This window comes from Gymnodraco acuticeps, unplaced genomic scaffold, assembly GCF_902827175.1.
Source record: "Gymnodraco acuticeps unplaced genomic scaffold, fGymAcu1.1, whole genome shotgun sequence".
Classification (NCBI taxonomy): domain Eukaryota; kingdom Metazoa; phylum Chordata; class Actinopteri; order Perciformes; family Bathydraconidae; genus Gymnodraco; species Gymnodraco acuticeps.
In genome coordinates, this window is record NW_022990391.1 from 702,526 (window position 1) to 715,204 (window position 12,679).

The window sequence follows — 12,679 nt, forward strand, 5'->3', positions numbered from 1 at the left end:
AGAAAGTCCTCTCTAACCCAAATCATTCGACTTCATGTAATATCACGCAGTGCAGAAGGCTCCATCGTTTAAAATAGAATACTTTTGAATTATTATTCTATTTCCCACATTTACATCATACTGTTATTGAATGACGCAATGATCTGCTGCAGTCGTGCAAGTCCCCCATTGGTTGCGAAAACAACAACAGATGACGTAACACGGAAGTTGAGCTCTCAGGTCCATGGTTAGTTGCGGTCGTTAGCTGTCAACCGATCTAAAGCACATTCTGAAGCAGTCACGTGGTATTGAGGGGGAGCGAGGCTTCGTTTGTCATCGGTGACGTCACTGGCCCAAAACGATACAAGCTTCACAAAAAGCTTCGGGGATTACTCGACACACGCTCCGAAGCCTCGACGCAATACGTAACAGCACTAGTTAGCTGATCGTTACTCGTAGTGCAGCTCAGTGAGTTTAATCAGAGTCAGGCCGGTTCTTCTACAGCTCCATGGTCCGGACAGCCCGCGGGATGAAGGCCTGTGTCACCGGGCTGCTGCACTGCCTGCTGGTGGGACACATCTCGAGCTGGGAGGACGGTGGGTACTGCTTCCTTCCTCTGTTTCATCAACATTTTAATGAATTAATCATTCAAAAAGTAATGCGCAGCATTCCTGTTAGTTAGGGTAGTGTAGCAAAGTAATGTTACTACGGGCACAAATAATCATCAGCGGCAAACAAGACAGAACAGCTACTTCCGCAAACAGTTCCCCACTTCCTGAAAGTAGAAAACTAATAAAACATACATCCATTAAACCGGGACGAAGTAAACCCAGATCATGGCCCATTGGACGTTTTTAGACTTATTTATATTAATATGTGTCAGTGATGTGACACTAATGTTAATTTAAATTCATTTAATAGTGCGTCACAGTGCATGTATGGATTAGAAATATTACCAATACTATTAACATTATGTTTAACCCTCCAATATCTACAAACAAATCCAGTGGTGGAAAGTAACGGAGTACATTTACTAAAGTATTGTAGTTTTTTTAGATATTTGTACTTTATTTGAGTATTTCCGTTTAAAGCTACTTTAATACTTCTACTCCACTACAGTTGAGAGGTACTTGTTGATCCACTACATTTATTTAACACTGAGATTTTCTTTGTAAATGTAAAACACATGATATGCTGCAGTATTTTCAAGTATCTAAATTTGGTCCGCACAGAGAAAACTACCATTCTAAAATCTCTTGTTGTATTAAAACAGAATAATATAATAACCATAATGATATAATACTGTGAAAAAACTTCCATTCTGCATAATGAGTATTTTACTTTTGGTACTTGAAGTACATTTAGCTGATACTATTTCTGTCCTTTTATTATTCTGAAATGGCTCATTGTGCAGAATGAATAGTTTTACGTTTGGTACTTTAAGTATATTTTGGTGCAAATACTTTTATACTTTACTACAATACAATTTAGAAATCAGGACTTTTACTTGTATTGGAGTATGTTAAGATCATAGTATTTGTACTTTTTTTTCAAGTAAAGGATCTAAATAACTTCCCTCTGTAAGCCCAGTGGTCTGTATTCTGACACACACACACACACACACACACACACACACACACACACACACACACACCTGTGATGATACTGAGGATGACTTCCTGCAGCAAGGGAGCATACCTTTGCCTTCTGTTGTATTAATATAGAAGTTCATACTGTAGCACCTTTTCTTTGACTTACTGGGTGTCATGTACAGATAGGCATATGTGTGTGTATATATATATATATATATATATATATATATATATATATGGTTTATTCTCCTGTGCCCGCTGCAGGCAGCGTGCTGCTGCGGGACGTCCAGGCGCTGACACTGTACCGGGGCCGCTACACCACGGCGAGGCGCTCCAGCCCCGTGCTGCAGCTGCAGTGTGTGGGGGGTTCTGCGGGGTGCCAGGCCTTCAGCCCAGATGTGGTCCAGTGTCAGAACAAAGGCTGGGATGGGGTGGATGTACAGGTGAGCATAATGTTTGTGTGAAAGAAAAAAATGACTGACATATTGGGACTTTCTTAACTCTCAATTATTCAGTGTCAGGCTGTAGCTCAACAAACAACACGTGTCTGCGCAGGGGAACCAGTTTGTTCAAGTAAATGCTACTTCACACTTTTATTCTAGGAGGTGTGACTGACTGAGTAAATCACTCATCTTCTGATAATTGAGTTCATGCATTTTGAAAAAAGAAAAGAAAAATATGTTTTCCCTCACCTGTACTGAGAGGAATAGTTTTGGCGAAAACGTTTTGGTGTCATGACCCTGGTTCACGGAGGATACCAAAAAAGTCCTAGAAACAGGGCCGCCCCTCCCTACAGGCCGATCACGCAGACTGCATGGGGCCTCACCTCACGGAGGGAGCCTCATCTGAAGCGCAAATGCGGCGCACCTACAGTCTAATGGCGCCACAGTTTTGCCGCTGCGAGGCTCCACTAGCACCCCCCCATCGACGCTCGCGACACAGAGGGCCTCATCATATAACTTTGCGTGTGGGGCCACAAGTTGGCCTAGAAAGACAAGGTAAACTTAACTATGTGCATTTAAAGAAAACAAAATAAAAGAGGAATAGTTTCGGCAAAAACTGAAAGGTACCATGGGGTCAGATTATAATGTTCCAAAGGGGGTTCGTTTAGCATGAAACACTTGAAATAACTAAAGTACAAGTTAAACAAGAAAGGGAGGTGATAGAAAACCATTTCTGCTAAAAAGTGAGCAATGATTGAGAGTCAGACCTAAACATTTCAGATGTGTGTATCTCACACTGCACTGTCACTTGAATTCATGTATCTTTGCTTTTAAATGAGTGTTTTTAAATGTAATTTCATAATATGTTTCTTAATATCTTTCATTTTTGTAAAGCACTTTGAATTGCCTTGTGTCGAAATGTGCTATATAAATAAACTTGCCTTGCCTCACAGTGGGAGTGTAAGACTGATATGGACAATGCCTACCGATTTGGTCGCATTGAGGTGAGCTGTGAGGGCTACAGCCAACCTGCTGACGCCCTCATCCTGAGGGGCTCCTGTGGGCTGGAGTACACTCTGGAGCTGACTGAAGGGGGTCGGAGGACAGCCCAGGGCAGCGGGGGCACGCATGGTGGATCTAAAGGAGGTAGGAGGATGGATACTTGATGTTCATGAGGCTTCATCTTCACACAATAACTAAATATTCTTAAACATCTGTTCTGTCTTTCTCAGGTCTGGGGGGCTTTGCCTCCAGTTTCTTCAGCGGTTTCTCTGGAAACAAGCATCAGGGTCAACAGCAGAGCCAGCAGAGTGCGTCCCCCTCAGGCGGGGAGGACTCAGCTGGCCTGCTGGGGGTTGCTGTGCTTCTGCTCTTAGCCTTCGGAGTCTACAAGCTTTTCCTCAGTGGGAACACGGCCCAGGGGGGGCAGGACGGAGGACAGGCTGGAGGACAGGCTGGTTACCCAAGAGATGATCACCACAGCTCCAGCACAGGACCCCCGCCCCCAGGATTCAAACCTGACTTCACAGGCAGCTCAGGTAATATGTCAAAGTGTGGGTAGAGTGACAATAGGTGGGCTGGTTGCTCTGCACTTTCTCCCTGGAAAGCCCTTCCTCAAAGAAACGCTGTGCTAGATACACGCTAGGGGTTTCACCAACTAGTCGACTACCTCTACCACTAGTTGGCGCTGTAGGCCCTAGTCAACTAGTCGTGAACAAAATGGAGACAAACGTGGGAGATGAGGATGAGGATGCCGGCATTGGCGCTGAGGTGCTGCAAAATGCTCCAGCAAAACACGTCTGACATTCAGGGGTCCTCATCTTATGCGCAGATGCGCCGCAATTATGCGCTCTACAGTTTCAGTTTTAGCTCCGGCACTAAAAGTTCACGAGCGTGTTCCACTAACACCCCCTTTTGAACAGCTGTTTGGACCTCATTTTGAGAGCAACAAGAAAACACGGGTCAACAGTGGCGCGGATGAGCTACGGGATTACTGCGAGCAGACACCCCATACCCCACAATCATGGATAACCCTCTGGAGTGGTGGGCACACAACGCAGACCGCTTCCCCCGTTAGCCAAGCTTTCCAGGAGCTACCTGGCTAGCCACCAGCACCCCAAGTGAACGGATGTTTTCCCTGGCAGGCAACACTGTCACCCGACAGCGGTCAAGCCTCCTTCCCTCACATGTTGATGCTTTGGTCTTCCTCAACGCAAACCAAGACACCTGGAAGGGTGGACATCGTTATCGAGGAGGACAGTGACAGCGAGTAAAGTGTTGCGCAATGCGCACTGGATTTACGTTGATTTATGTTCTTAACAGAGTTTTTGCAGTAGATTTGGTGAGTCCAGTTACTGTTTTTAATTTAATCAGATGATGAGTCACAACATGTAACCCAAATTAAAATGCTGCTTTGTTACAGTGTTTAACGTAACTGTATGCATTGCAATACAAAATACAGTTTTACACCTCTCTTTGTGTGTCTTTATTATGACGTAACAACTAGTCGACTACTATTTTGAAAAACTTGTCGACTAGTAAATATAGGTAGTTGTGAAACCCCTAATACACGCTGCAGTCTGAAGCACGATCACATTCCACCCGCTGAAACCTTCACTCTGTTCCTGTTTTGTTTTCAGGCTATGCTGGTGCCGACCCTGGCTACGGTTTCCACAGCGACTACACTCGCAGACAACAGTTCCCAGGAGGCCAGGCTCGCCCCACAACAGGTGGAGGCTTCTGGACTGGGATGGGAGCAGGAGGGCTGCTGGGATATATGTTTGGCAGTCAGAGGTCAGTACAGAGATGAGGAGAGAGGAACATGACTGAAAATACAGAATGCATGACCTGAATTGGAAGTGGAGGATTTGTTCCTCTCCTCTCAGGGCCTTCTGGGTGTTTGTGTTTCAGAAGTCAGCCCCACAGCAACTCCTACTCATCGTACACTGACAGACGTCCTGCTGCTGGAGGCTCCTCCACCTCTTCCTCTGGGACACGCACTGCTTCAGGTAAATAAACACACACACACACACACAGTCCAGTAGAGGGCTCTGCCTGTGAGAGATATAACCTCACTTATTGCTGATTAAAGTCAGCGTCACTTTTTTTTAACTTAAAACTGTGAAGGCTGTTACAGGATGGTTGTTGTTTTTTTTATATTAAAAGAAAAGCATGTAACACAACAAGAGGTAAGGTTAACAATGAACTGGTATATCATCCATGAACCAAACAATGTGAGAACCTGAAGTTAGCTTTGCACACAGTTTAACACTAATGTTAGCATGAAGCAAATGTAATCCTTAAAAGGAAACAATGTAGGGCTTATCTTGGAATCATTATTGCTGAATGTCGTAACTTAAAGGGGACCTATCATGCAAAATGCACTTTTGTACGTCTTTTATACATGAATATGTGTCCCCGGTGTCAGGGAACTCACCAAGTGTCAGAAAACACAACCCTCTCTCTTTTCCTCCATACCCAAATCTCTAAAAACGGGGCTGCAACGGATCTGATACAGACTGATCCAGATTTGAATTGTTCAGAAACAAGGTGCTCCGCCTATATGGCCAACTCTCCACCTATCAGGGGAATGAGAGACCGCTCGAAAGCGCTGGAGACGCTGTAGTACATATGCCAGGTCTGTAAGTGGCGCTGTAACCCTGCCACAAAAGCAGCGAAGAAGACTTCCTGCGCATGGTTGCCATGGTTTTGGCAAGCGTTTGCTCCTGCTGTAATTCTCTCCGGTAGTCCACCAGCAGATGACAAACACCCACCTCTCTGTCTCTTCCAAAGGGACGAGGGGACCGTGCGGCAGAGTTTCAGTTAGATTTTTTTTTCGCCGGTCAACATGTCCGTTAAAGTTTAAATCTTCCAGACAAAATTAGAAAAGTGCCGGTCAAAGGTCTTCTTTGTTATTTATTGAGCTTTAAAACAAATGAATAACGACTCTATATAATCATATAATAATAAAACACGGAGGACGGAGATCTCTTTTCCTCCCCCTCTTCTGAGAGCCCAGCAGCTGATCTCCCTCTCCTGCAGGGGGGCGTGGTCAGCTGCAGCTCATTTGCATTAAAGCTACGTCACAGAATCAGCCCCTGCAAAAACAGGGCTGGAAAAGAGCAAATAGAGCGAAACGAGGCATGGTCTGTTTGGTATTTTGAAAACAAAACTTCACAGACATGTTTTATATAGGTATGGCCCTACAATATATTATTCAAATATAGCATGATAGGTCCACTTTAAGATGTAGATCTCATATTTACAAGAACAGGTGTTTCACTGTGCTTTGGGAGCTATCACACGATCAGTAACTTTTATCATACTTTTCTGCATGCTTTACTTGGATAGTTGTTAGCATAGTATTTAGGAACAGTCATGGTTTACAGCAGCTGCTCATTGACCAACAGTGTGACTTCTGCCTGAAATACTAACTGTTCTGCTCAGCAGGCACGCTTCCCTCAACATACAACAGAGCATGGTCCCTGAGCCTACTGTAGTCTGTAGATGTTGACCTACACGGAATACACAAACCCAGTGAAGAGTTATACAGTGCTGGGTCCAAAAACTCAAATAACAATCACAACAAAGCCAGAGCGAAAGTCACCATGGTGTTTTGCTGTGAATCACACAACCCTATGCCTGATGTGTGTGTGTTTCAAACGTTGGTGAATGCAATATGTTTCCAATGTGTTTCCAGCATGTGGAGAGCTGCTGTAGGAACAGCTGACTAACGTCTTGTTTGACAGGGTTTGGAGGAACCAAGAGAAGATAGAGGCCGTGGAGCTGGACGGACCATGGATGGCACTGAGAATAATACAAGAACATCAGGAGAAGACCTTTCTTCATGCACAGAGGAATTTGTCCACCAACACAGTAACAGCAGCATACGGAGCTGGAGGACGCCAGCCGCTGACAAGAAGCCTCGTCTGAGTTACTTCTTCTCTGAAGGGTGCTTCGGTGTTGTTTGGAAAAGCTTTGCATTACTTTGATGTGTTTTCAGAAGATGATGTTGCCGTTGTTAATTGGTTCAATTCGAATTTTGTATGCAGATGACATATTCCAGTGTGAATAAATGGTATTTGTTTATTAATTGTATTTTGGTTGAGGAAATGGCTTTCTCTGCAGTATGATTTCTAACCATCTGTTGACTGTCTGTGCATTCAAACACACACAGTCAACAGATGAGGCCAGAGGCCTGTACTACGAATCCAGTTCAACATGTTTGAGTTAGCTGGCTTACCTAATCCAAAACAAACTGCACTCCTCCACTCTGTTTTGAGATCAAAGCACTCTAGACTTAACGAGCTGCTCCATCCACACTGATGTTAAAAAATAAATAAATCTAAATATGAATTGAATAGCTGAAGGTCTTGTGATCATTTTAAAGTTGGAATGAAGTGTCTAGCTGAAAGTATGTGGAAGGAGAAGCATTTGGCGTAAGGTGTAGGAAAAGAGGATTTGAAGGCTCTTCCCATTGACTCCCATGTTAAAAAAATTGTTTAAAAAGCTGAATATTTCAAAAAGTATGACATATTTTTAAAAAGTTGAAGGTTTCCCATCGATTCCTGAACAGGCTGAATGGTTTAATATTTTCCGTAGCTGAAAGTAAGCTGAAGTTATGGAGTGCCAAAGTATTGGCTGAAATAAGGGGAATAAAGATTTGAAGAACTATAGTTCTAACTAGAAAATGCATTTCCTGCAGAAAATGCGTGCGAATGCTGTAAACTGTGAACATTTATGGCTGAATTTAGCTGAACATGCAGAAAAAGCTGAATAAGTTATTAGCTGAATGGTAGCTGCTTTTAGCTAAAAAAATGCAGAAAAAGCTGAATATTTAAAAGAAAAGGTTTAAAAAAGGTATAAACAACAACATGTATAGCCTTGATGTCCTGAAATAGCTGAATAATGTAATAGTTGAATGGGTTCTGCAGCTGAAAATAGGCTGAAGGAGTTAAATATCAGATGTAAGTAGTAGTGAATGAATTTGTATTAAGATGAGAAAAGAAAGTAAGGTAACACTTTATATTAAGGTACACAAATTAACCATCAACTAGTTGTTAATTAACATGCATATTAGCAGTATATTGGCTCTTTATTAGTCATTATAAAACACTTATTAATGCCTTATTCTACATGACCATATTCTACAAGTAATAAGCCATTAGTTGAGAGTTTTTCCTCAATAACCCTCTAATTAGTGCTTATTTGTTGCAAGTAAGGAAGTTGTTGTACATGAGTTTTGGTCTTAATATGCTCTGCTCAATATGGGCCTAATAAGGCAGTAGTAGCACAAGAATAGTAATTCTCCCATAATAACACTTAACAAATATAATCTATTCTTATGGAACAAGACATGAAACTATAAGTGTTAATTGTGTCTAAACAACTCAAAATGAGGTATTTCTATCTAAGAACATGTTCCCTATTCTAAAGCTGCCTCCTCTTCACACTTTGTAAATACATTATAGCACACAACTACTGAAATTAACCTCAACAGTACATGAACAAAGTAGGCACACGTTTAAATATCTGTTTTATTCAAATGTAACCACTTAAGAGAGGTTCCGACACATACCAAAACATTTAAAGTGTCTCCAAGACTCACAACACACCTGTACTTTTTTAATAAAAATAGATAGGTAAATATAAAAGCTGAACTTGCTCTCGAGGGTACTAAACTCACATTTAAATATACAACTCTTCCAGTACACCTTATCTAAAGCGATCACACCAGCCCTTTAATACTTCATCAGCAAGGGAAGAAGCTTGCCTTTGGCTTTCATGTCCTTTATTTGGGCCTTTTTATCGACGGTAACATTTGTTGCACACTTCTTGGCAAATTAAAGCAGGGTGTCTATTGCAGGATCAAACTTGAGCGTCTCGAATGTGTCTGGGTCCACAATCTTGAGCTCTGCAATTGGAGCAGTCATTTTTATGGTTCCCCGATCCACATTATTTATCCTGAAGGCTTCAGACATTGTGCGAACACGTCCGAAGGTTTTCAGGACCTTTTTATACGGACAACCTCCGCTGGCCCTTTGACTGGAAAAAATGAACAAACAAATACACATACAACAAATACATGAGGGGTGAGTACACAGACTAATCATTTTGTCCAGCAGATGGCGCTAAGAATGGCCCAAACAACTGACATTTCTCTTTAAAAATAACTATAAAGCATACTCTAGGGATGGCAACATCTGCTTATCTGATCTTTATCATTATTACTTTTCATGACATTTAGTTGTTCACCTCTCATATGAGCTCGCCCAGGCACAGCCGCATTTGGAGATGCAGGACTCCTTTTTTGGGATGACAACATCACTGTCTGAGAATCACTGAGGTCTGCAGGACTTTGGGAAGTGTCATCTGCGTACATGCTGACATCCTCTTCCAAAGTAGGGACTTTTGATTGAGCTTAGATTCAACGGATGACACACTGATCAGCTTGTTATGAGGAGATACATAACATCACACCAGGCCCGGTTCTACGGGGGTGCATAAGGGTTCATTGCACCCTCATTTGAAAAGTGAAAAAAAAAAAAATGATAAGTGAAAAAAATTACATATATAATAACAATAATAATAATAATAAGAAGAATTTAGTTGAAATAAAATAAATTGTAATCGTGGTTAAATAACATTGTCTGCTGCATTTATTTGGTCAATTTAAACGGTAAGTAACGTTATTATGTCAGGTGTGCGTTACCTGAGCCGCTGCGCATTCATCATCTGCAAGGTGCTTACACAGCAGTCAGTGATGGAACTCAGAAAATGGTTAAAAACAACCAGCCCTAATCGCCAGCAGTAACACTGCATCTACTAGAGGTAATAACAGTTCAGATCATGGGGACATTACGTTACTCGCGGCCGCTGTCGTGGACACTAACGCCCGACTCGCCGGCTTTGCCCGCCTCGCCCATGGAGGCGGAGCAGCCGTCTTCGTTGCCCCAAACGCCGCCACCCCTCGGCGGCCAGCAAGTGCCAAAGGACCTCGGCAAAAGAGAGCCTGCCCAGGTATATTTAAAAAAGTACCCAACTCGCCTGTACAGTGGGGTAAGGCGCTCATTTTGCAGCTCATGGTTTCAAAACAGAGATTGGCTGGAATATTCATGTACAAAAGATGGCATCTTCTGCTATGCATGTAGACATTTCGGTTCAAGTAAGTCAGATGCCTTCACCACAACTGGCTACAACAACTGGCGCCATGCTCTTATAGGCTACGTGAAAAGGGACTGGACATGGGACATGAATCGAGCAAAGAGCACATAGATCCATAGATCTCTTCATTTTGCTCTCAAAGTGCACCAGATTGATGCTTTTAACTTCAACATTTAAAAAAAGATCTTCCCAGGGGAGCATGCCCCCAGACCCCCCTAGAGGAGGTGAGGATCCTCCTAGAGGAGGTGAGGACCCCCCTAGAGGAGGTGAGGACCCTCCTAGAGGAGATGAGGACCCCCCTAGAGGGTGTTAGGTCCACTCCCCACCTATAAAAATAGCACTTTACAACTGCACCCTCTCTAATCTCAGATGCACCCTGAGTCATTTTGTTCTGGAACCGGGCCTGCTTCACACCTTCTATAACAATTGAATACAAATGTGCCGTTTCTTCTCGAGTCACTCACTTGATTTATTCTTCAACCCCAAGACTTGCTCGCGTAAGAAATTGCACTCTCCCTCAAGATCTTTTATCATTTTATCTTGCCTTTCGATCTTGGCCTCTAGGAATTCCAATCTTGAGATTGATCCTTAAAAAACAAAAGGACAGTTTGAGAGAAGATTACAATAAAGATTATGATACAGTATTGAGTAACAGGAAATGTATTGGAGAGACAGAGAGAGGGATGGCGAGCAACAAAGGTCATGGGCCAGATCGAACACAGATGATTGCGATTATGGTATGTACCTTAACTTGATGAACCTCAAGGACTTTAAAACCATAAAGTAGCAGCGGATAAAGTAAAACATGTATACAATTATCCGCTTCCCCTCTCCCACAAGAGACAACAGATAATATGTGGTTTCCCTAGTCAACATGGGCCATGTCAGTTACAGTGTACTGCTTATCATCACCACTGTCCGTCATATTAATGATCAGATATTAATTCAATTACAATTATTTGTTTGCAGCTCCAAATCGCAACTTTTCCTATAGAGCAGGTCAAGACTGTACTCTTACATTTTACAGAGACCCAACTTTGACCCACATGAGCATGCACAGTGGTAAGGAAAAACTACACTTTTTATACACTGAACAAAAATATAAACGCAACACTTTTGTTTTTGCTCCCATTTATCATGAGATGAATTCAAAGATCTAAAACATTTTCTATATACACAAAATAACCATTTCTCTCAAATATTGTTCACAAATCTGAAAAAATCTGTGATAGTGAGCACTTCTCCTTTGTCGAGATAATCCATCCCACCTCACAGGTGTGGCATATCAAGATGCTGATTAGACAGCATGATTATTGCACAGGTGTGCCTTAGGCTGGCCACAATAAAAGGCCACTCTGAAACGTGCAGTTTTGCTTTATTGGGGGGGTCTGGGGGGGATCTGTTTCCGGTTATTTTTATTTTGAAATTCAGTTCCTGATGGACGCCAAAAAACCCCGAGATTATGGAATTAAACCAATAAATAAAAGCAAGGATAATTGTGTGTTATTGGTGAGTAAATAACAGTGTGTTATTTTGAAAAGAATAACAAATTAGAAGGAAAAAAGATTTAAAAATACAGATTTCAGTATTCTGAGGCTCCAGAGCCATTTATTTTCCTCACAGACGGCAACAAAAGTCCGAAATTATACGATTTAAAATAAAAGCAATAATTGTGGCTTGATATTGAGTAAGAACATGTTTTTATGAACCACACAGCTTCCGGTCTTCCTCGACCCGACCGGAGAAAAAGACGTGCTGCAGGCACGAAACACATTACCAGTAGAAATACATTGCTTTTAAAATCGTGCTGTGCAACACGAAAAAAAGGGGGAAATCGTGTTGTTGAACACGAATCAATAGATTAAAAATCGTGTTGGTGAACACGAAATGCCATGAGACTGGGTTGGTGAGAGAGAGTAGACCAACATCTCCGCCCTGCATTTTTTCTGAGCTTTCAAGTTTGAGGTTCAATTAAATTCTGTTGCAAGAAAATGAGCCTGATCCATTAAAATGGACATTCACTAGCTGATGCCTCTTTGTAAATCAGGGGTGTTCAAAAGAAGAAAAAAAAATCACAAATGAGTTGTTGAAACTTAATAGAGATGGAGCTAATATCTACCTTCATATAGTCATGTGACTTTCAGATAACTTGTACTTTTTTTTGATAATTTCCCACAAAAGTCTAAAGTTACACTTGACAACTATTGAGCCAGCTAAAAAAACAATTATAAATGATGTAATATTGCTTATGTGTGTTGAGAGCCTTTGATGAGGCATATCAAAATAACACTTGCCTGAATGAAATTTAGAAAACAAATAGTAAGGCAAGGCAAGGCAAGTTTATTTATATAGCACCTTTCAGTGCTTCACAAAAAATGAAAGACATTAAGAAAATGGCATTTAAAATCAGTCATTAAAAAGAAAAGATAATAAAAGAAACATTAAAAGAAAAAATACATGGATAAAAGTTACAGTGCAGTCTAAGATATGAATAGTTCAATT

At 41.8% G+C, this 12,679-nt stretch overlaps 1 protein-coding gene and 1 pseudogene across 3 annotated transcripts; one reads left to right on the forward strand and one right to left on the reverse strand.

Annotated features, from left to right (window-relative positions):
- The first annotated feature begins 222 nt into the window (after window positions 1–222).
- On the forward strand, window positions 223–7,111 carry saraf (store-operated calcium entry-associated regulatory factor). 3 transcript variants are annotated; one of them, XR_004569812.1, is made up of 7 exons: window positions 223–575; window positions 1,836–2,014; window positions 2,968–3,160; window positions 3,247–3,552; window positions 4,654–4,807; window positions 4,900–5,022; window positions 6,763–7,111. XR_004569812.1 is itself a non-coding variant. In XM_034224468.1 (7 exons), the coding sequence occupies exons 1-7, from the start codon at window positions 488–490 to the stop codon at window positions 6,786–6,788; spliced, it is 1,041 nt and encodes a 346-aa protein (XP_034080359.1). In that variant the 5' UTR covers window positions 223–487; the 3' UTR covers window positions 6,789–7,111. The 3 variants fall into 3 exon arrangements, 2 of the variants coding, with proteins under 2 accessions (XP_034080359.1, XP_034080358.1); XM_034224468.1 differs by having other exon boundaries at window positions 4,928–5,022; XM_034224467.1 differs by having other exon boundaries at window positions 227–575; window positions 4,925–5,022.
- A 1,643-nt stretch (window positions 7,112–8,754) lies between these two features.
- On the reverse strand, window positions 8,755–10,711 carry LOC117551575 (annotated as a pseudogene).
- Between the last annotated feature and the right edge of the window lie 1,968 nt (window positions 10,712–12,679).

Coding starts and splice junctions, on each gene's coding strand:
- saraf (XM_034224467.1), top strand. CDS start 488: ATGGTCCGGACAGCCCGCGGGATGAAGGCCTGTGTCACCGGGCTGCTG. Junction 3,161..3,246: donor GCATGGTGGATCTAAAGGAG/GTAGGAGGATGG, acceptor TGTCTTTCTCAG/GTCTGGGGGGCTTTGCCTCC. Junction 3,553..4,653: donor TGACTTCACAGGCAGCTCAG/GTAATATGTCAA, acceptor TTTTGTTTTCAG/GCTATGCTGGTGCCGACCCT.